This window comes from Fulmarus glacialis, unplaced genomic scaffold (genome assembly GCF_000690835.1).
Source record: "Fulmarus glacialis isolate BGI_N327 unplaced genomic scaffold, ASM69083v1 scaffold14144, whole genome shotgun sequence".
NCBI lineage: Eukaryota > Metazoa > Chordata > Aves > Procellariiformes > Procellariidae > Fulmarus > Fulmarus glacialis.
This window is the reverse complement of record NW_009206180.1, coordinates 16,848-43,575: the sequence shown is the minus strand read 5'-3', so window position 1 is coordinate 43,575 and position 26,728 is coordinate 16,848. Positions and strand designations below refer to the sequence as shown.

General features: G+C 37.4%; 2 protein-coding genes across 2 annotated transcripts in view; one reads left to right on the top strand and one right to left on the bottom strand.

The window, feature by feature from the left end:
• The first annotated feature begins 978 nt into the window (after nucleotides 1–978).
• CNIH4 (cornichon family AMPA receptor auxiliary protein 4) lies at nucleotides 979–6,535 on the top strand. The gene is made up of 4 exons (XM_009575655.1): nucleotides 979–1,063; nucleotides 2,122–2,234; nucleotides 5,600–5,740; nucleotides 6,334–6,535. The coding sequence occupies exons 2-4, from the start codon at nucleotides 2,167–2,169 to the stop codon at nucleotides 6,359–6,361; spliced, it is 237 nt and encodes a 78-aa protein (XP_009573950.1). The 5' UTR covers nucleotides 979–1,063; nucleotides 2,122–2,166; the 3' UTR covers nucleotides 6,362–6,535.
• Nucleotides 6,536–15,172: 8,637 nt separating this feature from the next.
• Nucleotides 15,173–26,728, bottom strand: part of WDR26 (WD repeat domain 26) — a 27,185-nt gene continuing 15,629 nt past the window's right edge. Inside the window, exons 7-13 of the mRNA XM_009575654.1 lie at nucleotides 24,533–24,673; nucleotides 23,054–23,173; nucleotides 22,143–22,288; nucleotides 21,535–21,613; nucleotides 20,851–20,980; nucleotides 17,843–18,028; nucleotides 15,173–16,295 (exon numbers count right to left, since the gene is read on the bottom strand). Of these exons, the coding sequence (XP_009573949.1) occupies nucleotides 16,270–16,295; nucleotides 17,843–18,028; nucleotides 20,851–20,980; nucleotides 21,535–21,613; nucleotides 22,143–22,288; nucleotides 23,054–23,173; nucleotides 24,533–24,673 (828 nt within the window). The 3' untranslated portion in view covers nucleotides 15,173–16,269. The remainder of the gene's footprint in view (nucleotides 16,296–17,842; nucleotides 18,029–20,850; nucleotides 20,981–21,534; nucleotides 21,614–22,142; nucleotides 22,289–23,053; nucleotides 23,174–24,532; nucleotides 24,674–26,728) is intronic.

Here is a 26,728-nt window from a genome sequence, read left to right as displayed (position 1 = left end):
AAAAATAGGGCCAGACGATAGTCTCTTAATTGTAAGGTTACCTTACTCTATTATAGACGTGAGCTCGTAGCCGGGAGACTGTGAGTTCCTCGACAAACAGAATTTCCATGTTCTTTATTACAAACTTCCTGGCAGTTATTGCTCTCTGATATTGTTAGAATGTCAAAGCTTTCTTTTTTTGTCTGAATAAAAGAGAATCGGCTCTCATACTCTTTCAAATCCTGGTGCTATTTCAGAATCTACTCACTTCTCCTAACAGAAAAAAGTATGGAAGCACTTGAAAGAAATTCATCCTAGAGTGATAGGTTATTTGTTGAAAAATGAAAAGACTTTACCTGTTTTTTAGGGATAGAAAAAATTTCGTGCTTTTTCATTTTCTTGGAGAAAAGGAGCATGAGCTTTACAGGACATAGCATGACGATGTGCACACATGCATGCTAAGCCTTTTTTGAGAGGACTTTTTTGTTTGAAATCTTCATATTTCAATTGCTGAAAGTTCATTTGATAGTGATGTTACCCTCTTATTTCCTAGCGAAGTATGAATTAATGCAATGTTGCTATAAATGTGAAAAAAGTAGATCCACTTCTTAAAACTGCACTATTTAGCTTTATTGTGAGGAGAATTTAAAAAGTGCATTAACTTTTTCTTCCTTTTAAGTTCTGGTTTCAAGTGTTGTAATAATAATTCTGATACTAAAAATACTGAGTTTGCCTCCCTGATCTGTTTTAAGTGTTGAACTGAACTTTAGCATTTGTGCAATAGTTGCTGTTGGAAAAACATCATAAAATCACTTGGCCTGATGACAAAATGTGGCCTAACTTTCTACCTAAAGTAGCAATGAGTTGTAACTAATTGAAATATGCCTTTGGCAGATCAGCTGCAGAACAAGATAGTCTGTGCTGAAAGCAGAGTGCTCTCCCCAACTTATTGGATAAAAATAAAGCTTTGTGTATTCTGAGTTACCATACAATTTTTCCTTATCTTGGACTTCAGATAATTACACTATCAGATTTGGAATGTGACTACATTAACGCTAGATCATGCTGCTCAAAACTCAATAAAGTAAATTATTCTTCTTTGCATTTAATGTGGTTTAAGAAAACAGTCCTTCATCTTACCATCACAAATACCAGGGGTGTAATGTATATCTGAAAAGCCTTGATTGGCAATATTTTGCATATATCCTTCATTTCAGTGTGCTTGTCTTTTTCGGATGCCTGTCTTTCAGCAAATTCAGTCATGAATGGCTGCTCTTCTGAGTGCTCTGAGATGGGCTGCTACTCTGAATTCATGGGACTGAGACTTAACTCTTTGCAGAGCTCTTGTAGGTGTGCTTTCGTTCTTGTAGGTGTGCCACACCAAGGATGTCTATTCGTGGCTGAACTCTGGGATCTTTATAGCAACTTTCTGTGATGCTTCTGTATAATTTCTGACCTCTCTTGAACAGTAGGGAGTTTTACTGTGATAAGGAAAAGTACCGTTTTGACCAAATCTGCTTAAAACTGATTTCATTAAATCAATGTGGCTTTCCCGCATGGGTGTTCACTTTGATTTAAAGGTATTTTCTTTCTTAATGTAAGAGAGAATGCTGCAGGATGCTATCAAGCCAAAAATGTGTTATTGCCAGGGGCTGACCCAAATTAACTATGCCAGTTTTCATATTGATTAACTTTCTTATCTGTTCCAAGCCTGAGGGTGTTTGTGTGTCCTGCGTCTGTACAGATTTCAGTTATCTGCCTCTCTCATTCCTAAATCCAATGTTCTCTGCACTGATTTCAGATGAGCACTGTATACTTTCTTAACTCACTTTCTTAAATGCTTGTGTAATACAGTTGTGTTCAAACAGCTGCTGTGCTTCTATATAAAAATTTTTGTAATACTTAGATAAAGCACCGCTGTTATAATATCTTATGGCCTGATTTCTGGCTTACTCATGTGGAATCTGTCTGAAGCTATTAATTTCCCCATATTGTGATGAAATCACATGAATTTTCTTCTTCCATGAATTTTCTGTCTGAGTTTGATGTGATTAGAATCAGATGATAATTCCATATAGATCTTTTTCAGAAAGGAATTTACATTTGTGCATGTAACTTTTTTCTTTTCTTCCGTTTTTACAGTGGGTGGTCCCTGAGGTGATTGGCCATGCTGTTGTAACTGTATTAATGCTTATTTCATTGCACTGGTTCATCTTTCTCCTTAATTTGCCAGTAGCGACATGGAATATATATAGGTAAGTGCAAAGGGTTTTGTGTGCTTTTTTTTCACTGTTACTAGTTTAGCTTTAGGTGTGGTATGAAGATAAGTAATATATTATGATGAGATGTTTCAGTTTTGTTCTTGAGTTGCTAACAGTCTTCATGGATCTAACTAACGTAAAACTCTCCTCTCCTTGCAATTAAAATGACAAGAAACCTAAGAGTGTAAAGGATATGAAGCTTTTGGCCTTTCCTTGCATTCTCTCTAGTGCACAGGAATCTTGATTTGTGAGTCATTCTCAAGTCCATAGGAAATAATAGCATGTTAATTGGGATTATGAAGTAGTACTGCAAACATAGTTGTTAATGTTTTTCATGCTGTGCCTACATGCCTGTTAGTGATATCAACATAAAAGTACTTAGGTCAGCATGGCTGATGGCTGTAAAACCATCGGTCTGTGGTGTTATCCCCCGCACCCTCCTTCATTTACTGTCTTGTCTTTCCGCCTCAGTTGCATTGTTTTTGGTCTCCCGTCTTGCTTCTTTGTATTTGGAAAGATTTGCAGACTTTTCATCTTATGACAACTGTCAGTGTTACTGGTCTTTGTATGACTTACTGGCCGTCCACCACTTTGAAATGGTTTACTTATAAGTAGGGGTTTCCATGTGGCAACATTGGGACTGTTGGTTCAAAAATGTTCTTTTTGTTTTGTATCATTTATGTGCAGAGAATTGAACCTTTACAGGTATTATGCTAATGAAAACTGGGTGTGGATTTGTCACAAATTATCTCTAATCACTGTACTACAGGAAGTCCAAAAGATCAAATGTTTAAGATATAGGTATGAACAGTTGGCTGTAATTCTTGTTTGCCTGAAGCTGCTGGGGCTTAACTATTTGCAGGGTCGAGTTGCTGGTAAAATTAAACAAGGGGTTTCATAGCTCTCATTAAAAAGAAGTTGAGGATCCCTTTACTGATAACCTTGTTTATTACCCTTGTTTTCTACAAAACTGCTAGCAAAGCCTTCAAATGTTTCTAAGCTGGAGTAACATGAGACAGTATAACTTTTATGCTTAATAAACAAATGTTGCCTAAATGCACACAGATAGGGATAGTTTTGTTTGGCCACCCATATGTGCAACTGTACTATACACTGTTGCACAAAATGACCAGTATTCCCTTTGTATCTGCTGGCAAGTATGGAGTTTGCATTTGATATTTCATTTAGGCTAGACTGTTTCTACAGAGACACTAGAGAGAGAATGCATTTTCTTTGAAGGTTTGAAGATTTCTTGTACTGGTTACCCCTTTGCTGCTTCCTTTTGCTTACTTACGTTAATGCTTAAAGTAGCCACTTGCTTTCCCTTCTAAACCTGGTCAGAGAGAATTTTAAAAGATACAATTGTTTCTGTTTCCACACTTCAGGCAGTAAGCTTTGACTGCTATTTTGAATTGACAGCTCTCATTTTATATTTTTCATACAAGGGGTAGGCATTCTGAATGTCCTAAAATCCAGGATTGTTTCCTCCATTTTAGATGTGTAGTGTGGGCAATAAATGAATATGACAGTATGATACTTTGCCTGTCCTGCCACAGGAAGTCAAAATGTTAAGCCTGTATTGCTAATCCTGCCTTCTTTCTGAAGATCGAGGAGTTTCACCCCCATTAATAGCCTGGAATATCCCATCTATCATGAAGGAGTTAAAGGTCTGCAAAAGCAAGTGTGTTGTTTAGCTGACAGTTTTCTTGTTCTGTGTGGTTTTGCTGCAGAAGTTTTTTGCTGTTTAGAGTATGACAACTGGCTTGAGTTCTGTCTGTCAGCATCTAGCATCATTGTGTCCTTGACTGCAGTTCCTTAGATGTACAATATAAGCTGTACTAGCTTGTGGGTCTCTTGGAAAAACTACCTCCCAACTTCCGCAAGCTTTAATTAAGTTGCATCATTTAAGAGTTACCATTCTTCTTAAAAAGCAAAATTAATAAATACTACCTTTATGGCACTCATATCCTAGAGATATAAGAAAACTATGCATTCTATCTCTATTTCTAGGATAAATTGGTACAGGAAACTTGTGTTCTTCCTTTTATTCCAGTAAAATGCATTACATTTCCAGTAAATGAACAATAATTAGTGTTATAATACTAAAAATAGAACAATCGCTTAAAACTTCAAATTTAGAAGAGACTTTCAAACTATAATTATTTCACATGAACTATTTTTAATGGGACATAATTGTCTTTGTTATTAATCAAATATGCTGCAGTGCTTTTTAATGCCTCCGTGAAAGAAGGACAAATACTGTGGGTTGGTGTGGTTTTTTTTTTTTTTTGTCTCCTGCTGCTGCTAGAAAACATCCTTGTTTCTTGTTCCCTTTCTTCCCCTCCTATTACTGAAATGAATGTTGTGAGAGGTGGGGGAGTACCTTTTGGGGTACAAGTGGTGCCATTCTTTGCATACATAAAGAAAATGAAAAAGTGTTCTGTTCTGTGACCTTTCTTTTGCTCCAGGTGTAAGACCAGGAGCTAAATTCCTGTGTAGAAAGAGTATTATTCCAGGGAGGTAGAGCTTGTGTGACATTTTAAGTGAAATAATAATACTGTTCTAGGCTGAGCTCAGTTGGAGTGAGAACTTCACATGCTTGCATTTGCTCTCTTGAGAAATGTTTATGACAAAAGAACATGCTGCTTGTTGAATTTTCACAGGACATAAACATTTGTTTTGCTGGTTTTGTTCTTCCTTTTGCTTACATTTCACTTTATTTCACTCGATTTTTGTTCTTATGTGGGTTTGGACAGCAGTACTTAACTTCTTCAGTTCTGCCCAATCTCTCATCCTGTCAGCCTCAGTGTCTCTGCTGAGATAACACAGGATGGTTGTGACAAAGATGGGAATCATACACGGATCCTTTGCCTTGTCTTATGCTATCTCATTTTGACCACTGGAGTTTGTGATTATCCATGTGGGGTTTTTTTGTAAATAAATCACTAATTCATAGCTAAATGAATTCTTTTCTAGTCACTTTCATCTAATGCATCTTTCCACTGTGGTTGGACGTTTCCTTCATAACACCAAGTAACCACGAACAGCAATTAAAATGAACTGGAATTGGCTACTGTCTGGAAACTCTCCCATTTATACGTGGGAAGTTGGGCTGATGCTTTTGGTACTTCTTGTTCTCTTATTCTTTGTTTGTGGGTTGTAGTGGCAGAGATACACGCAATATCCTGAAACTGAAATAGAATTAAAAAAGAGCTTCCTTATGTTGAATTGTGAAACAGCTCTTTAGATGAAAGTCCCTTCTGTGCAAGCTCTCCCCCTCCCCTTCCCCTCACACTCCCTAATGTTTGGATGACTATACTTCTGTTGGTGTTTGGTTTTTTTTCCTCTTAAACTTTCAGGTACATTATGGTGCCAAGTGGAAACATGGGGGTATTTGATCCCACAGAGATCCATAACCGAGGACAACTGAAATCACACATGAAGGAAGCCATGATTAAACTAGGCTTTCATCTGCTCTGTTTCTTCATGTACCTTTACAGGTTAGTTTCAAAAATTGCTCCCAAGGAACAAAGGAATTGTCTGCCAGTTATTTTTATCTCCTCTATTCCGCTAGTGTAATTGCTGGTATTTGTAAGTGTCTTATCTTTTTGCATCCTGCTAAGCCTCAGTAATATATTTTGACAGCTATTTGCGGGCTCATTATATGCCTTTATTCTTTCTGATCAAACATTGTTTGGAAACTCAGACTTCATCTCGTACACACTGTAAGTAAAATATAGAGAGTTATATGATTTCAGCACCTAGAATAATTAGACTATTTAGAATGGAAATCATCTTGAGGACTAAGTTTATTTTACAAGTTCTGTTTTAGAAAATAAGGTTGATCTGGCTAAGTTAGAAACTTAGCCATGAGTTCTGTGATAGGGCCACTTACTACAAGATGGAAGAACTACTGTTGTTCTACTGCAGTATTACTTCTGCAGTCCCTTGTCTTCGTAAGCAAAGCATGTAGCATAGTTGCCTTGACTTTCTATTTCAGAATCAAGTGCAGTTCTCTCATGAAAGCCATAGCTGTTCCTACTTGCACATGCTTCAGTAATCCACTGGTGTCATGTTTTCTGTTTTGTCACAGTATGATTCTGGCTTTGATAAATGATTGAGAAGTTGAAAAAGAACCATTAGCTGCCAAATTGGGTCATCACTCCAGTGACTGGTTGTGGAGCCACAGACACCTTCCGAACATACCTAGATCAGTGTCGTCATGCAGTATATTTTTCCTCTTTGAACAAGAAATATTTTTCTGTATTTTTAACATAAAATATTTTCAAAAGACATTGGAATTGTGTAGCACTTGTTTTTGTTCCTTTACAACCCAAACTGCTGGAGCTGCTGCTTCTGTAAGGTGAAATCCTTGCTTAAAGAACTGATCTCATAGAATTAAATGGTGAGAAGGGAAACTCATTTCAGCAGCATGGGCTGATAATAGTGGTAGTTCCAGAACAAATTTAAGTGCAGCTCTGATGTCTGCTTCTTACTGAAAGGTGTCAGGATGTGCCTCTGGCTATCAAGCTGTCCTGTAACAGCCTAGTTTGAAGCAGCGCTTGGAACATAGATTTCAAAGTGGAACAGTAGCAAGTTTGCATCTTTGTGTCAGTGTTTTTTCCAGCTAAAAAGCAATGGAATAAAAGTTACGTTTTTCTACCTTTCCACCCCTCCCTCCAACAACCTATATGAAGTCTTGTGTTTGGATGGATTAAGGTCCCTTTGGTGAAGGTGACACTTGTGTGTAAGAGTGCAAAACAGATAAATAAGAAATATGATTAATACTTGCTTTTTCCCTTCAACTCCTATTTTGTCATTGAAATATATCATAGACCTCCATACAAAGTAAACATCTCATTGCACTGAGGTTGGAGTTGGTTGCAGAGCAAAAGACTATCTGCAGTCACTACTCCATGAACCTGCTGTTTCCATATCCAGTCAGGTGAATCAAGAGTATATCTAGCTCGGGGAGGTGGTCTGGTAAACCATAACCCAGTTATCCCAAGTCTGATGTGACTCTGCTTCAAAGACACCAGGAAATTAAGTTCTTGTTGTGCAGCTCTTGCATCAGTGATAAGTATATAAATTGAGTTTGTACCCTCACTGTCCTTCAATTTTTTGTATGTGCATAGAAACAGGTTTCTTGAAACAAACACATCAAGTGAAACACTTCAAAAATACAGTTCTGTAATTAAGTCCTAAAATTTATGAACTTTTCCTTCTTAAGTACTTGTTCTTCGGTGTATAGCTGTAGTTAGCAGATTGTTTTCATGGCCAGCAGTGAAAAGACAACACTGAATCTTGATTTCTCTAGATACCTTGTGTTGAATGTTTGTTCTAGGAAAAGTTTGGCTTTAAATTTATGGTGGATGGAGTCCAAGTTCAGCTGTTGCAAAGATGAAAAACTGCTGAAAATTATGCTCATTAAAAAATAACTAGGGAAATAGCTACCACAGCTGCATGCCACTGACTACTTGACACCACAAAAATCAAACTACAGAAAGTACTGCCTTATAAAGTGAAACCCAGACAGGATGTGGGTCTGGAAAAAAGAGAGCAAATAAAACTTTAAAAGAGGGAAAGTCAGTAACTTTTGTAGCAGCTTACATAGTAGGCAATTAAGTTATCTTATTTGTATGTGAAAAAACATGCTACACATATGTTGGGTTTTATCTATTAGAAGAAAGGGCAGTGTTAGTAAACTGCTTGAGTTAAGTCCTTACTGTAGTGCTAACAATAGATAAATTTCATTAATGACGTTTCACACTGAGAAACATGATCATTAACCTGTAAATCCACCATTTAGACTAGCAGTTTTATATCTTATTTTAAAGACGTGATTTTGAGATAAGAGCTTTATTATTAATGAAAATGTTTGTAAGATACATTGTCTTCAATGATTTCTAACTACTAGCACCTCAGAATTACACTGATGACATTAGATAGGGTAGGCCCATTCCCTAATGGAATTGGTAAAATTTATCACTCACTATGAAAAGCTTCTATTCTCCTCTGCTGAGGGAAGTGTTTCTTCAGAGATGGGAGCAGGACAGGGAAGGATAGACAAAAAGAACAACATATCTGAAAAAACAAATAAAAATGGGGGTATCATATGTTTCAATTTATATCCCGGGCTAGAGGGGTGTTACTGTGGATTCTTCCTCACTTCCTTCCTCAAGAATGAATTATTAACCATGATAGACCAACAAAAAAATACAGGTATGTTTTCTAAGTGGTGGTTGTCAAATATTAAACAAGCTGTACTTTTATATGAATGCAAACTTCCCACTTCACTTTTTTTATATTAAAAAAATTCTCTGTTCATTCATATCTAATAATGTGTTGTAATGGTTGTAAAAACCTCAGTAGCAGGCTCCAGAGACTACTATTCTGCTGAGTAATTACATTGGTAACTTTGAAGCTTTCCTTACTGTACAGGGTCATTTCCTGCCTTAACTGAGATCTTCACAGAGCTCAGTGTCAGCAATAGGAAAAATGTATTTGTAATTGCTAAAAATGTAGTTCATTAGCTGGAAATAGGGATCCTATCATCATTTATGTCATGGGAGATCCACAGAGCAGAGAAATTTTACACTAGTAAAAATTAAAACAAACTCCCTACTTTCTGAGTCTCCATCAGGGGAGAACAGGGTGATTTAAATCCAAGCTTACTATACAGAATTCAAGACAATTACAAACTTCAGACTGATTTTAAATAAAAATTCACTTAACTTTATCACTATGAATCAGTGTTGAGACCAAAACAAAGATTCCCTCCTATTCACACACCAGAATATATTTCCCTTTGGAACTGAGGTATCCAAGTATAACTTCATGAGGGGACCATTAGTTTATCCTTCAAATGATTAGCTATGATTTATAGAAAGCTCTTAATCCATGAAAATAAATCTGAAGCTGGCCTATAGAGATTCTGACTTTTAACCAAGGTTATTAAGCTCTTTTCCTGACCCCCAGGCTAGAGCCTAGTCAGCTTGCTAAGATATTAATCATTCAACAGTTTTCAGAGAGATTAGGTAGCTGTTATAGTACTGCACGTGGGATGGAGGGGATTAGTTAATATATGTACGATAGCATATTTCCCCCGAATTAATCATTACAGTTACAGACTGATGGTTATTTATCTTGTTTTATTAAAGAATATACTTATATCCTCATTCTAGTAAACTACTGTTTTATTTTAAAATAGTTCTATATTATGGAACATTGTAAATCAGTGGGATTAATAGTATGACCTACGTAGTCCTAAGAACAGTTCTACATGCAGGTTAACAATCAACCTGAAACCCTGATAAGCCCATAAAAACAAATCTTTATCTGTTCAGTATTGGCATAGCTTTAATCCAATTCTTTTTCTCACAAGATGCTCCCTAGGATTTTGTACAAATGGTAAGAAAATACCATTTTTGCCTCTGAGGATATTATGGTAATGATGAGATTGGAGGTCATGATAGAAAAGTTTAGGCTATACTGACCACCGTGCAGTTATCCGTACATTAACCGCCTTATCTTTGGCAGAAACCTTAGAGGCATACAAACTTCAGTGGTTACTCTTCAGAGCATTATAGGTCTTTTAAAGTGAGGAGACAACTGGGAATGCCGTCTTTCTGTAATGAGTCGATAGCCTAAGCATGTGCAACACATGCAAAGGAGCAGAGAGATGCGTTAGGCAGCACAGAAAGTGTAAGCCAAAGTGTAAAGTGAGAGAGTAAAACAGAAACTGTCCCTCTGGGGAAGTATCCTACCTCAGGCAGAGTTTGGATTTAAGCTAATTATGAAATGCTCATCTACTATCAGGTTCCTTATGTAATTTCTTTTAAATAATGCAAAGGGTTTAAAAAAAATTACAATTAATTTTAAATCTTACATATGCTGAAATTTCACGGTTTTACAGAAATCATATACCTGTTTCTCTTGCAATCTTCTCACCAGTTAAGGGCAGACATAGGACAGCAGATGAAACACGGTAACAAACCCATCCAAAAAACTAGCTTCCTTCCTCTGCTGGGTGGATCATTTGTGGCTGAAGCAGGTCTGCAATTTAACCCTCCTGCAAATACTAGTACCCAAGGGAAGTGGCACAAAGAAGCACATGGAAAGGGATAAGGCGTGCCCCTTCTGTTCGCACCTGCATTTAAGCCGTGATTATCTAAACACTGCTCAAGGGGTAATAATAAGGTTAATACAGAGGTGCTGCTAGAGGGAGGAAAGACCTTTTCTAATCTTCTCTAATAGACGCTAAAAGAATTTAAAAATTGAATGCATTTCAGCAAAAGGTTTGAGTTTGGAAAAACTACAGGAAGGGGGGGCAAATTTCGGCACAGCTTTTTATTTAACAGAACATTAGCTAGAGCTGAATAAAAATGCCTGAAATCCAGGTCAAAGATGAGGTTCTGTTTTAAGGCACAGGGAAGAGGGACACGAACGCAGGGTTAGTTGGAGGAAACAAAGGCAGCAGTTGAGAGGTGTCTTTAAGAGCTCTCAGCCACAGAAGCCGCTTCTATCTGAACAACTTCAGGTAGAAGTCTGGAGGTCCCTGATCTCCCATTTAAGAAGAGTCTAAGCAAGAGATATAGGTACATCTTAAGAGCATCTTCTTAACATGAAATATCAAAACCCCCCACAAAACTCACCAATCACCTAAAGCAACCTGTGCCTGGTATTTAAGCAAGCTCCAGCATTGAGCTTTCAACTGAGCCTCGAAGGAGCAGACGTTCAACGAGTTAGATAAGCACAGAACAGGACACAGGCAACTCGACTGCTAAACATAGTGAAAACACAAGCGTGAGGTAGATTAGAGCCAAACATCAAGAACTGGAAAGCTGCACACGTCACTGAGTGAATTCATTGTCGGCTAAACTGCCGCAAATTAATTTTCCTAGCGAGGAAGTGAAATACTACAAATATGGAAGAAGTCTATAATTAATGATCAAGAAATGAACATCCAAGTCATAGTCGTGTAAGTGAAGTTAGGGAAACTAAGAACTATTCATTCCAGTTATTTATTCTGTTTATTGAATTGAAAGAAAGGGAATACAAACATTTCTGTTAAGTGCTGTGCACCAACATGGAAAAAGTGTATTTTTTTTTTAAAAAACCTAATAAAAACAAATCAGAAGTTAATGTAGTTCCAATTGAACAATTTTTAAAGATATGTTTAAAATACTACACATTTATAAAATAAAAAAGTTAAAACGGTGTTCTGTAAATAATTAGTAAAACAAGTGAAAATAAATACGAGGCCCAAAGTTCTTATGTTTTTAATGTAATATAGCAAAGAAATTTTTAACTACTTAATATAATCCGAGGAGAGTAACAAAAATCCAGAAAGTTTAAGAACGCAATCCTTTGAAACATTTAATATCAGTCCATAGCAAATAGTCATTACATACCAAAAGCTCTAAGTGTTAACTAGTTCCACCACAACTCCATATAAATCTTGACAATTTAGAAATCTTGAGATCAACAATAAAGTTCTGTTCTTGATCTCTACAGCTTGGTTTGTAAGTACATACATGCTTTGAGGATCCATTTTGTCCCATATGTTTTCAAGGAGCCAATAACTTTTTCCATCTGTGCCTAAAAATGTTAAGATTCAAATCTAGCACATATACCCTAACAATGAAAAACGTTTAAGAAAAAAGATGGGGCACAATGAATTTCAAATTTATAAAAATATACTGATATTAACCAAAACCTTCCGGTCAAAGGACACTTCACATACACACGACTTAAAGTATGCAATAAAACATGACAAGTACCTAGAACATTTGGTTCTCTGTCTGTTTATGGAACACACGCACACACACATTCATACCAGATGGGAGGAACACTCTCACAGACGTTTTATTGAATCCAGATTACCTGGATTAATAGACAGAAAACTTGTCTACAGTTTATTTCAACAACTAGAGGCAGCTACTGCAGCAGTAGTTCAACACTGCACACTTCAATCAAGTCCACCCTGTTTAAAAAAGTGTCAGAGTTAATGAATTTTTTTCTTTCTAAACATCGTTAAAAGTAGCAGTTTTCAAAATTAAGTATGGCAGCCGAAAATGGACTCAAGCCAATGTGGAAAAGACAGGAGGAGGTCAAAAGGAAGATTAGCCATTTATGGGATGGGTGTTCCCTCTTAATAGTTGTCTCAAAAAAAAAAAATAGATACGAGTGTATTTTGTAGCTAAAAACATGGACCAACTATTGAAAGTGCATTTTTCCTCCTCCCCCTTGAGTTACAGTAGTTTGTCTGTTGGTCAGTAAATCCTGCTTTTTATGTCCATTCCTCTTCCTCTACCTCCCTCCCCACTTGGGTCTACAACATCTCCCCTCAAACTACAGCTAATTGTACAAGTCCTGGTTTCCTGCTAAGGAAGCCTTTCAAAACTGATTTTGGGTGGGAGTATCGCTTAGCAGTGTAAAAGTATACAACTAGACACAAACTCCCAAGAACATACCGAGTTTTATTAAACATTACCTGTTTGAAGCCAAGCTGAGAAGTAACTGGCAAGATCTGGATAGATTTCTAGCTTGCATCTTTGCTCTAATCATAAAAAGAAGTTAACTTTAAAGTTGGAGAACTTTAGAAAAGACAGAGGGAATTTAAAAACAAAGGTGTCATTTCCCCCCATTACCCTCCCCTCCAAAGCAAGGACAGATCTAGCATTTTCCCTTTTGTGCTCCATTGTGCCTTGAAAATTACTTACCTGAACAGCTAAAGAACATTCAGATAATAAAATGCTTCAGCATTTTTTTTTTTTTAAAGATCTGCCTTGACAATAACCTGGGGCTACTGTGAATATTTTAAGCCAACAGCTGACAAGAGAAAGTTTCAAAAGGAGTACACGCTTACAGTATTTTCTTCTCTAAAACCATAGGTTTGTTGACTAGAAATACAGTCATTTATTGCGGGTGTGTACTTGTTCCAGCCTTAGACTCCAGCCTATGAACATTTTTAAGCACATGGAAATCAACATGTTGCAAATGAGCAAACTTATTTGGTTTTCCCCCCATAGTCTCATTTTATAGTCTGTGCACAAAAAGTATTGGTACTTTTCAATTCACATATTGTGAATACGTGACACGTTAGAAATAGTTTAGATTTCTCTTTAATCTACAGGTTGGAATGGCAGTCATTACTGCTAGATCTATAGTGTCAGTTTACTGTAGGACCAAGTAGTGTGGCAAAATGAAGATTACTCTCACCTTTCTTTCATCTCTGCTCATCACCTGTGAGAAGCAGACACCTACGCAATATACTGTTATTGAGACACTCTGGAATAGTGCCACCTATATGGAGCTTTCCTTTACATTGCATAGTTGCACCTTGAAACTAAAGTGGAGATATCAGAACATGTCCTTCTCCCTAACTCTGCTTCTAAATACCTGAAGTGTGTTTCAGAGGTACAAACCAAGTCCAGAAGAGAAACCCCAGAATGGAGGAGCAGTATTTTGGCAAAAGTACTAAGTTTAAATTTCTAATTACAATGCATTGCAGTGGGAAGTAGGCATCAGCCCATACACACCTTCACACAGCTTGTACCAGGTAAGGAGTCTCACTTTGTTTAGGTATGGCCACCACATTAAAAATGCCTGTTGAAGTGCATATGAGACTTTAAATCTAAACTTGAGATTTGATCCAGCCTTCACCACCTGCCTAAAGTTCCCACTGAAGTCCCATGAGTATGAGGTAAGCAAGTAGTGCCAGACCATTGTATGAGACATTGTTAAGAGACATCAAGACCAGGATTATTCTCCTCACTCTCCCTAAATAACGTTTTGTCTGAAAACATACGTTCCAGAGTTAAGACCATACCAGGGTAACTTCCAAAGATACACATACTGGCATTGGTTATGAATTATACCATGTTTTGAACATATAAAACACTGTTTACAATTTAGGTATTCAATTTTTATTTAAAACCTAAAGGTTTAGCTTTACTCAAATCTGACCTTAGGAAGTTTTCTGTTCCCCTGCAACACTGATGCCACAGGAACAAGCCTTGACTAATCTTACGCTGTCTGAACTAGGAAGAGAAACAAACAGCTTCTTCTAGAACTAGCTAATGGAAGAAGGAACTGATTTGTAGTCTTAAGTTTACACATGTATTCCCAGTACTGTGGAACAGAAACCGCTATCAAATTCACCTTAATTTTGAGACAAACTTACTAGATTCGAAGATAAGAACGTTAAGTTCCTACTTCATTTTGGAGGTACTAAGAAAGGAGTACGTCAGATTCAGGGCTGGTCTCAACCAGAGTATCAGAATCTTAAATCATGTTTAAGTTTACACACAAGGCAGGAAAAAAACCCACCACCTGATGGCTGAAATCTTAAAAAAAAAAAAAAAATCTAACCTGCTAAGCTTCACTTTGTTTTTCTGGGAAGGAAAAAAGGGACTGTTTATGTTAAACACCATATTACCATTTATCAAAGTGGCTACACTTCTCTTCCCAGGAACTCCAGCAAACCTTCCCCCACCCTTCTTCCACACATGACTAATAAGGACACTAGATTATTATCTCATTAAAGGATGAAGTCCACACTTCTGTTCACATCAATTCTTGGTGGCATGCCTTTCCCTGCTCCCTCTTTACTTCACAGCAGTACCAACACTACCTTTCCACCCAAGGTGGCAAAAGGGAATCCAGTGCCATCCCATAATGAATTTGTGTGTAGTGCAGTAGCACGGAGATGCCAGGCCATCTGTTTATGTCAAAAAGAATAAATACTTAAATTATAAATGGCTTTCTTTTCTTAACACGGGATATTAGTAGAACTATTCTTAGATGTGTCAAGACGTTCACAGCACCAGCTTGCAACAAGGTCTGGGAGAGGCATTTAAATCTGCAAAGTTAAAAGTATATTCTCAAAAAGAAAATCTATACACCTTTGTTTATCAAACAAAGAAAAATTTCCATCGCAACACAAGTTGTTTAATTATGATTTGTATGTTAATTACTTTTACAAAATGTTTACTTTGTGAAGAAAGGATTCAACACATTCTTCCCTCGAGGTGTAGTCTACCTTTTACCAGCATTGTGCATATATTTATGTAATTAAAAAGACCAAAAAGACCTTGTCTTGTTTAAACTCTTAGTCTGGTGGTGCACTCTGAACGCTGTTTTCCTAAATATCTGTAAAGATGGTCAGTGAGTTTCTCCTCCTAAAACAAGCTTCACTGCCTACATAAAGCTCCTTCCAGCCACTGCTTTTGATTGGGTCTCAAGACACTCCGGAAAAGCATCAGTGATACCGTGTTTCATAACACTTCTTGCATTGTTTTAATTCCAAATGTATACAAATGAAGTCATTTTAAACCTATAAATAATTTATTTTTAAAAAATTGTGCTGTTAACCCCTTTGCAGGGCAACGAGCTATGTGAAAAGTACAAAACTTTTTGTCAAATGTGATACTGAGAGTGCTTTTGACATAGTTCATTGGTTTATCATCTCAATTTATATATACTGCGCAACGGGCAAGGCTAGAATCCATGAACCAAGCTGCAAAGATCTCAAGCTAAGTAAGGCGGAGAGAGACTTGAGAAACAAGAGAAGGAAATACTTTCCTATCCAATGTATACTCTTCAGACTAAAGCACTCTTTCTATCAAGCCTTCTAAACTGTTAAATAAAGTGTTCCAAACAAGCATTTAAACTTCATTACACAGAAGAGCAACAAGAACAGTAGCCTGCCAGACAAAAAGGCAGGAGGGAAAAATATATATACTGAGTTCAATGGTTAGCTTGAATGTAGCACAGTTCTTCACAACCGATGGGGGGGGTAATTTCAACACGGTGTCCAACAACGTTCTAACGACGTGCTTCATCTCGACTGGTTACTATGAAGCAAGGTGGTAAATGTTTGGCCCCAACCGGGCTTCAGAAATGGTTCTTTTTCATGACGAGCATGTCTGTCCAGCTATCAATCATGTTTGTTTGCACCAAATCCCAAGCCATTTAAAATACGACTAATTAAGTTAAACTGAAGTCGTCTGCTCCAAATTCGCCATCAACTATCCATGCTACTGCATTCCTCTGAGCAAAAACAAAAACATAAGAGAAAGAAATCACACCTTGAAGATCTTATCAATAGTTAATATTGCTATTATAAGGTCATTAATACAGTGTATTTACATAAGTTTTACTGAACATGCAGTAATTAATGGATCTTATACTGTCACTAAATCCCATGCTAAAAATTACTTATTTTAGATATCATTATTCATATTAATTTAGAGATTAATTTAGCAAGTTAGGTGTTGGTACACAAAAAGTATCTCTTCCAAAAAGTAGTAACACACATTTGCATTCAAGTTCCAGGGGAGTGTACTCATTACAAAGCTGTCTGTCATCCATTTAAGATTCCTAAATTGTTAGGTATTATTCCGTGCACCTACACCTCTTGTGGAAGCACTGCTGTGAGAAATCCATTTGCTATTGTTTTGATTTTTATGGCATTTACTAGCTCATTTTCTGGAGGAACTAAGAAAGAGTGAGCAAGCAGCTAATTGGAGAAAACAAACAAACAAAACCACGAGCAAAACCAACTGGAGGATAGGCTCTGAGTCCTTATGGGTGCATTCAAGGTTTTACAAACAGGAGGTTGGCCAGGCTGGTCCACCTAGTCCAAGACCAGAAGCAGATGCGTCAGAAAGCACAGGAGCAGGGAGAGGAGGTAATTCTTCCTCCTAATATCCTTCCAGCTTTCAGCCATTTTCACTTAAGGGACATTCTGAACTAGAGGTGTTTACTTATCTAGTAGCACTCAATGGATTTCTCTTTGATTACTTTGTCCAGGTTCCCCTTGAACTCACGTCCACACCTAGTATCCATGAGGTCCTGTGGCAATGGGATATACTGTATTTCATTTTAATGTCCACTGTAAATTTTTACCACAAGGTTGAATGTGTACTGACAGAAGTCTACAAACTGCAGAACAACCCCCCGGTGGTCGTATCGTTAACAATTCTGGGGGGAGGTAAGAAGTGTTGGGAACAAGTGTGCATTTTAGCAGCAAAAAAAGTTGCATTGTCTCTCTCTCTTGGACACAGATGATTGCTGACGGTTAGAAAAGAATCAATTGCGTACAGATTTTACGGTGGGAAACTTCACTCTCTCCAGACTTTGGAGATTCCTGTTGTAAGCATTGTAATAGCATTATTCAATTTGCAGTGTGGTCAGAATGCATTATTTAAATTTTAATAACATTTTATATTATTAAACCTCAAGCATTGGAGGCAAGATTTTTAAGAAGTCTACATAAATAAGTTAATATAATTCTGAGGTCTTGGTGACACCACAGTTTTCTATAGGGCCATGTCAGAAATTTGGGTATCATTTTGGAAATACCAGTTGTTTCCTTTTTATTCCACAAACATAAATAACACAGATAAAAATCAACAGCCATACATAAGAAAAAAAATCAGTAACTTCTTTTTTTAGTAAAAGTAATGATTCTAATCCAAGAGTTAAAAGCATTTTTCTATCCTATTTATGGTAAAGAAAATCCACCGAATCAGCTGCCTTTGATGTAAGCTTTTAATGATTAGAGAACACACACACACACACACACTAGTTTTTACCTTCAATATCCTGGTTGTCTACGAAAGGCGCTGGTCCCCATATTCTAACAGTGCCATCATCAGAGGCGCTGGCCATCATGGATGGAATCTGCGGGTTCCAGCTCACACAATTAACAGTACGTGTGTGCCCTGTCAGCTCCGCAATTGGCAGCTCGCTACGCTTGTGCCAAATATATACTTTGTGATCTAAATAAAATATGCATTTAAAAAAATAATGAGAAACATTGTTCTGTACAGACCAATTTGTCATATCAAACAGCACTTCCACATAAGCACTCAGCAACTACAAAACCCATTAATGTTGTAAAACTCATGTCTAAAACCCACCTCTGTTGAATGTGCAATAGCTCTAACAAAATTTTTCTTCTAAAAGTGATCAAAAGAATATGGGTAAAGCTCTTCTACTATAAGGCACGTTCCCTTTTAACAATTGCAAGTCTACTACGCTTGGTATTTGAAGAAACACATTTGACTCACAATGCAAATAAGCCAATGCATGGCTAAAGAGAGAAACCAAGCTACTCTTAAAGATACGGAGTTGTAATCTTATTCAAAAGGAAGTCTTGCAGATTATTTTCCCCCCCCTCAAACAGTTGTATTTACAGATTAGTACATGCATTATAAAGTCATGAGTACTAAGGCAGAATATTTACAACCACCACCTGTTGATGAGTACTAGATAAGATCACAGCTCTATAGTTTATGAAATACATTTTAATACTAAAGACCTAAAACATTCCAGTGAAAGTGCACACAGAGCAAATGAGGGAGGGCAACAAAGCTTAACAACAAAGCTTAATGTCTCAAATTGTAAGCTATTACTGTCTTTGACAAAAATTCATTCTTGTGTGGTAGTTAAAGATATGAATGTGTACATATTACAGTAGATGCAAATAAACAAGTCTACAGATCTTATTTTGTGATAGGAAGCTTTTAATTACTTCTAGCAACATGCTAGAAATAGAATAGTGAACTGGTCAGACACTCCACTGCAATTTTTAGAGAAGTGTTACTGCTTTATAACCAACCATATTTAAGAATAAATGAGTAAAGGTGGGTTTCCCCCCCGCCCCCAACTGTAGACTAGCAGCCTTTAACAAGTCTGTGGGTTGACCTCTCTAGGAATGTCTTTAGAATATTCCAAATAGAGCTATACAAACCGAACAAGTATGTATTACTAGTATTACACAAAAGCCTGGTATTTAGGTCTAGCATATCAAATGGAAATATTTTAATGTATTTGAAAGGTTTTAATGTAGATGTCATTCTGAAGGCTTAGCAAACAAACCAATCTTCCTCTATTCCTCCTCCCAACCCCTTACAAAACAAACTTGCTCTCTGACCTACCTGCTAGAATAGCATCATGGAACCATGTGATAACTCAATTGTCTTCTGCTGAATCAGCTCATTTGAGTACAACACCTTTATATATACTTGTATTGATGCAAATGTTCTGGTTGTGTTTACATTCCACTTACGATTTCAAGAGACTATATATCCACGCTATTCATCAAACAACACAATTCACTCTCTGCTTAAACACTGGACACGCAAGCCTCTGCTGTCTGGGAGAACCAAAGCCTAAACACAAACCAGTATTTTGGTGCTTGTCAGAATGCCTGTATTTTGTTTTGGAAAAAACAAGTTAGCTAGATTAAGACAGCAGTCAATTTCCCTCTCAGAAAGAGACCTTCACTTTCTTCCTTTTGATGCAAGTGTTAGAAAAAAGCCTTAGCTACAACATACCTTAATTTTAAGAGGTTATGACAATGTAATCAATCTATTGCCTTTTTTAAAAAGGCTATGACAATGTGATCTCTTATTTTTGTTTTGTTTGCTTGTTTTTTAAGATACATAGACTTTTTCAGTAGCCACATCTGCAACAATGCAGTGCAAAGAGGCAACAGCTTCAGACAGTCCAAATCTAAATAGGGTGCCATCAGTTTTAAGTACTGCTCGGTAGTTTTTAGGCAATGAAGATAATAAAGAATAAAAAAATAGGTGAAAAAAAGGACTGGTGCACTGTAATATCTACACCTACACATGCACATCAGTATGGCTCAACATAAATCCCAAACTTTCGGGTACTCAGGTCCCAAACCAAGAACATTGTTCAACCATGAAGAGGTTCACACTGGATTAGAGGATTGGAGGTTCTGTCCTTCTGTGATTATATTCAGTCATTATATACCACTGGGTCTGGTCAGAGGGTGAAATTTGGTTTTACTTTAGACATGTTTAGTATTTTTCAGAAAAGGATAGTAGTAATGTCCTGGCCAACCTTATTTCTTAACAGCTGTGAGTTACATAGTACTAACAGTGATTGCTTACATATTCCAAGTGTAATTCTTAGCCCTGCATAGGCTTGAATCTTAAGTGACCTCCATGGGACGTGATGGCACTACATCAGTGACAGAACTGAAGCAATTCAACATACAAACCATTAACTAATTTCTATTCTTGCCACAGACAGTTGAATAAAAACATACCACGAAGCCTTTGATCACCAAGAAACCTTACCGGACTATGTCAACAATTGCTTAGTTTGAGACTATGCTTAATTTGAGACTATTCCTTCTGTAATTAAGCTGACGACTCTACTGAAATTAAAATAACCTCACCACACCTATATCTTCAACAGGCAAATGAAGCTGTTACTCCCCAGAAGTATTTTTGATTCAAACCATAAGCCTAAGTATCATACCACAAAAAGAAAAAGCCTCATGAACACCCCACCCATTGCTAATTACAACTGCAGATGCTTTTGGCTTTAGAGGAGCAACACAAAAGATTCGTTAATACTTTCTGCTACTACCATCCTCTCAAAAGATTCTTTCTGCTAGCACACAATTATTTCTTGGAGTATGCCACAATCTCAGTGCTCCTCAAACTTAATTAATGAACTAGTTGCTTGCTTTTATAGATGACAGCTGCTAACAACATTATAAAAGTAAGGTATAGGAAGGATACAGTGTTCCAGTTTTCTGCACAAAAGGGAACGATGTTACCTTCGCTGCCACTCGCGATGAAATCTTCATTATGACCTCCAAAACACGAGTGAATTGTGTAAAATCCTTGTGTAACACCTTGATACTTTCTCACTAAAACTCTGTCTTGTAAGTCCCATAAGTGAACTCCCTGGGAATAATAAGTATAAAGAATGTTATTTTATCATTAAACATTATTCATTGCATTCTTTTGAAACACTAAAAAAAAAAACCAAACATGATGAAAGCACATTACTTCAGCCAACTTCAGTACTGTTACTAGATCAAGAGAGTAAAGATATACCAAATCACTAGATTAAACTTCCAGTCTGTGGTCCCTTCCATTCTGAAAGCTCCTATTCTTACCCAAGGTTCCAAAAGTAGAAATAAATAAAATCTAATTCTCACGCCCCCAAACATGTCAGCTTGCCACAATTCTTGCTGTACCTGGCTTCTCAATGCTATAGCCAAACATTAACATTTAATAGTACGTATTTCCCAGTATGAAACCCTTGGCTACAAGTCTCAAGAATAAGATTGCTTTCTTGTCAGAGAATGCCATGTTATATTTATGAATATTAAGGCCTTCATATTACATGAAATACAACTGGTTAATATCAAACATTCCAATCCACAAAATATTTAAAAAGAGGTAGCAGTTGCAAGCAGATATATTTGCATTTCCATTTATCATCGCCAACTCACCTGAGTTGCTACATTTAACAAAGCTAAACGGCCATTTTTTGAAATAGTAAACGACATAATAGGGTGATCTTCTTGTACTCTGAAATGATAAGACACATCAGTGCTAAGACTACACTTAACCAAACAATGATGCAATACCAAGACAAAAAGGCATGTCCTGTCTCTGTAATATTATCAGGGAAAGACAGTTCTGAATTTGAAATTAGGTATGTCTCTATATCAGTACAAGCCAGGTCTGCAATTGTTTGCTTATACGTATGACAAATCTGAAGACCAAAAGGGACTTCAGACCTCAAATCCAACTCCTAACTTCAAGGCAGGATTTACTAAAATATGCCAGCAATTAAGACAACAACTCTCGATGACAGAGATGTCAAAACATCCACAAGAAACCCACTCCAGCGCTTAAGTAGTCATTTCTAATACTTGATCTAATGCTTCTTGCTGCAACTGGAACTCACTAATTCTTGTCCCATATTATTCTCCTCTTCTTTGAATACTGAGAGCATTTTAATCAACTTGTTTCCCATCCTGCCCCACAAACCCTTCCTCAAATTTCTTCTGACACTAAGAGCCAGGAATTCAAAACCAAAGAAAGAGGTAGTTACATGTTCCTGTCTGTAAGATCCTCAAAGTTATAACCCCGAATTCGCTGGTGTGTGTCCGATGCTAGAACAGTTTTCCCATCACTCAAGCACCAAAGGCATTGTACTCTCACCCCTTCCCAGGAGTCAAGGAGATTACCATCTAAATCCTGATCAAAAGAAAAAAAAAAAAAAATTGAACTGTTAGTCTCAGATTTCTGAGGAGCTGTGACACAAGTATCTTTTTCACCTTCTGTTCAGACAATTGTTACAGAAAGCAATCTTACCCTGTAAAAGAGAGGACTTAATGAATTAGGACTCGGTTGTCTTAACTGAGGGCTTTTGTAGGTGTCTGTCCTGGAGAGCTCAGAATCCCTCTCGTCACTTATTTTCTCGTGCGTGACACATGCAATCTACATCACGTCACAAAGCTCATCTTTGCAGTGAGTGAGGTTTGCATACTGCACTATTATTCTTGGCACCAATTCAGATAACAAATAATCAAGGGTAGGGTTAGACGCTGGACCACCATCCAAAATCAACAGTAGTCAAGTAATGAGGGTTTCAAATTTCTGTTTACACTAAGCAAAGACAGCACGCAAAAACTAAGAAAGACATAGTCAAAATTCTGTGGAATAAACAACATTCGTCAACAAAGGCACTACTTTTTATTAGTGCATTTTCTACAGCAGCTCAGAAAAAAATTCCCAGCCCACAAATCCTTCTTTAGGCAGACAAAAGATGCTTGAACCCTTCTAACTGCTACATACAGAAGTGCTGCTGAAATACTAGCATTAATGTATTGCTTCTTTGAATTACAAAGGATCAGAAGTTTTAGTGTATGCACACATGAAAAAACATGAACCTCAGATTTGACTGTGACAAAACTTTCATTTCTTGCTTTGTTTTCAATGCGACAGATGCAGAGAACTTACACACTGATAGAACTGTCCACGCTGACCTCCCGTTACAAAACGCTTCCCATCAGGATTCCAGGCCACGCTTGTTAAACTGTCTTCATGAGATTGGCTCATCTTTGTCCTCAGCTCCCCAGTCTGCAAAATGAACAAAGGCAGCAAGGCCTTATACCAGAACCCTTTCCCAAAAAGACATCGATAATTTTATCTGACATGCATAGAGTTTGCAAGTGCATATATTTCAACACATTTATTAAAAAGCAACACAAACCTATGAATAATGCAATAAAGAGGCAGAACTACTTCAGCATCTCCAGTGACCCTGGACTTGATTTGGGACAATTTCTTTTGTCCCTCAAATCAAGAGGGATGGACTAGTTGGTGTGTCAGACAACTGGAAGATTATGAGTAAAGAGAGGAATTAGAAGAAGTTGGAAGAACACGTAAGAGAGAGAAAAGCAATATGATATGAAAAAAAACCCCAAACATGGAAAGTAAGGAGGCTGGCGGAGACTAAAAGAAAAGAGATGACAAAACACATTTTAGTAAAAAGTTGGGAGTATCAGAGTACTTAGAACTTCTTCCTCCCTGAGTTGGAGCTTCCATGCCAAAATTTAGCTTTCAGCCCTAGCTTATAATGCTACTGGTTTCACAAGACAGAGTGCCAATAAGTGGCTTACCATTGTCAAAACAGCAAAGGCTTCTCTCTATTCGCTTGTGCCAGCTCTAGTGCTCTTCACTGAGCCAATTTAGTCAATTAAACAGAAGAAAAGTATTCCAAGGGTGAAAAAAGGGAACATTTTTGTTTTAGGAAACTAAATTAGTTCAGAGTCCAAGGCAGCACAAGAAAGACTATAAAGCCTGCAACTGAGGCAGGAGAAGCTTTTGTATCAACTCAAGTGCCCATAAAAATCAACAGCAGAAAAGGATTTTCAAATTCATGGAGGAAATGGCAAAATGCCCTAGTGTCTGATTGAAAGATGAAGATCTGAAGTCATAAGTTTAAGCCTCTGTGGATCTTCCACTAACATGACTGGGTTACACAAAGTAAAAATTGCTTATATCTTTTACTTTTGCTACTTGTTAAAATCTTCAGTGAGCAATTGCTTCCCTTAGATGTAATTCTGCCCTCTGTTTCTCTTGATTAATCTACTGTTCTTCTCTTCAGTAGCTCTCTAAGGTCCTACGGATTTATGCCATCCCTTCTCAGAAATGATCAGTAACCAGATACACTAGAATTGCTGCACAGTCCCAGGCACTTAAACTTGAACTCTAATTTCAGTTCTGTACAAACCAAGTACAGAATTTGTAGGCTGCCATAGTCATTTTTTCAAATTGAGGAGCGTGCGGGGAGATCAGCGTCTCTTCTTTACACTCACACCTTTGCATAACAAGTTTGTAGAAATGACTTCTTTCACGCTTAATGTATTTAGATATGGAAACAAAAGCAGTAGGCGGACCACAAAGTTTTATTTTTTACTCTTAGTCATCACTTACTTGTACATTCCAGAGCCAGAGCTCAGAACAATCATCTGGGCCACAGGCAACAAGATAGTTGTCATCTGGACTCCAGGCAATATAAGAGACACCATACGCATGACCTTCTAACGTCTTAAGTAGTTTTAGCTGGTGAGTATCCTGAAACAAGAGAGATTCTGTTGAGACAATGCAAATGAACTCCTAGATTTCATGTATACAGTGTGTCCAAGTACAGCATGGCAAGTTTGCTATATGCAACTTCACACCTGTATTTTACAAGACACATGAATGTTTCTTACTGGAAAAGCAATTGCTAGTTTACAGAGTAGGACCATAAAATGAAAGCTTAAGTTTCAACGTGCGAAACAAGAACACTTGTAGGTATTTTTGTTCTAATCTTCTGTGATCCTGAATGTGGAACTCACAAAATACTGTTGCGTACAGAGTTGTACATCACATTACACTTGCTTTAGTATAGAAGATTTCTGTAGTGTCAGTCTGTCTACATCTATTGGTACACAAAAGTACTATTATGCATATTTTACAGAATTAAGTTACTTTCTTAAAAGTAAAGACATGCTGGAAGCCTGTTTGGTTAAACAGAGAACCAAAACCTTCATGTACGCTAAGAAGGGAAAAATCTCCAAGTGCCAATGTTTTTATAAACTTGAGTGTATCTTGCGTGTGCTGCTCAGGAAAGAAGTTTTACAGAAAGATATTTTTAAAAGCTTCCTTGAGAGGTGTTCTTATTTCAGAAGTGTTGCCTACAGCAAGCTGTTGCATCTTTTCTGCCAGATTTAGTGAATGAAGCATATTTCGCTCACGCAGGGTATCTTGTATCACCTTTATGCTACAACTGTTCCACTGCTGCCTTGTCAGAGGAACTTGACTTTCAAGCAGCTTATCAAAATAAATAGTACAGCTAGATACTGTGAAACAACCATCCACTGGCTTCCTAAATACAGAAACATGCTTCAATACAATTCAAATAGCACTTGACAATAACATGCATATATAGAAAGTAGAACCGAGCTTGTTAAACTGTTGACAATGATTTTTGTGAAGCCTCTTGGAAAAGGGCAAGTGGATTTTTCCTCCCACCCCCCCACCCTTTTCCCCCTCCCCCGCATGGGGGATGTTTATATCTCCTACTTCTCTTCAAAAGGAGTGACTCATTTGAAAATCTAGCTTGATTTCTCAAATTGTCCCTTCTCTTTCTTTTGTTTTAGTATTAATCAGCAGAGCACCTCTTGATTCTAAAGAGAGAATGTGGTCAACAGAGGAACCAAGTGACACGAAGGACTATTTCCCGGGATCAGCTGCGAGGGATTTGGCAACTCTCAGCCAGCCTGCAGATTTGATAGTTCTGATGGCTAGAAAAACTAAATTCCCCAAAAGAAAACGGGCTAAGAATAATCTTCAAAGCGCAGAGAAAGAGGGGCAAACAAATGGACCTCCTCAAGGCCTCTTTTCCATTCTATTTATTACTCCTGGTCTGCATTAGACACTGCTGCGTCTGTAGCTAAACTGATCTGCAAGGAAACTGAGTCATGTCTGACATCATCTCACATCCTGGAGCTTGCCTGCAACTGATGTATTTCTTTTTACATCGGGATTAAAGCAGCCTGTCACTTCTGCATCACATCTGAGACTCACGAGGAGCAAGATACATAGGATATTCCTCTTCTAATGATAGGACTTTGTGGCTGTTACTATCTCTCTGCTTCTCTCCAAATATAGTAAAATTGCTACCATGTTTTGCTCTAAAACAGCAGTCAATGGTATTTCAGGAAAATGTCCCGAGATTTAGTCAATCTGCTTCCCACCCACCACCAACAGAAATCTCAGCACTTCTATCCCTTACATAGAGCTTCCCAGATTTTTATTATGTAGAAGAAACAACTATTCAGGTATCAACTTAAGTCTGCAGTAGTTGAGCTCCTTGGCTGAAAAGCCAAAAGCCTGTCAACAGTTTTTAGCGGGTGCAGAAAAAAAAGAAGGTTTCTGTAAGGAACAAGTTAAAGGAGAGCTCTATCAAAGATGACGCATGCCAGACAAGATGATGCACCTACTGTGCTTATCCTTTGTGCTCTAGAGATTCTGCCACACTTAGTAACGGTCAAATAATGCACTCCACACACAAACCTAGTTCACTCAAGACATTATTTAATGCTGCTGAGTCTGCACAAAAACTTTGAAATTAACAAATGAAAA

Excerpts from the sequence above, each read along its gene's own strand:
- CNIH4 (XM_009575655.1), top strand. The coding sequence starts at position 2,167 with ATGCTTATTTCATTGCACTGGTTCATCTTTCTCCTTAATTTGCCAGTA. Across the intron at positions 2,235-5,599 it reads GCGACATGGAATATATATAG|GTACATTATGGTGCCAAGTG; the intron begins GTAAGTGCAAAG and ends TTAAACTTTCAG. Across the intron at positions 5,741-6,333 it reads TTCTTCATGTACCTTTACAG|TATGATTCTGGCTTTGATAA; the intron begins GTTAGTTTCAAA and ends GTTTTGTCACAG.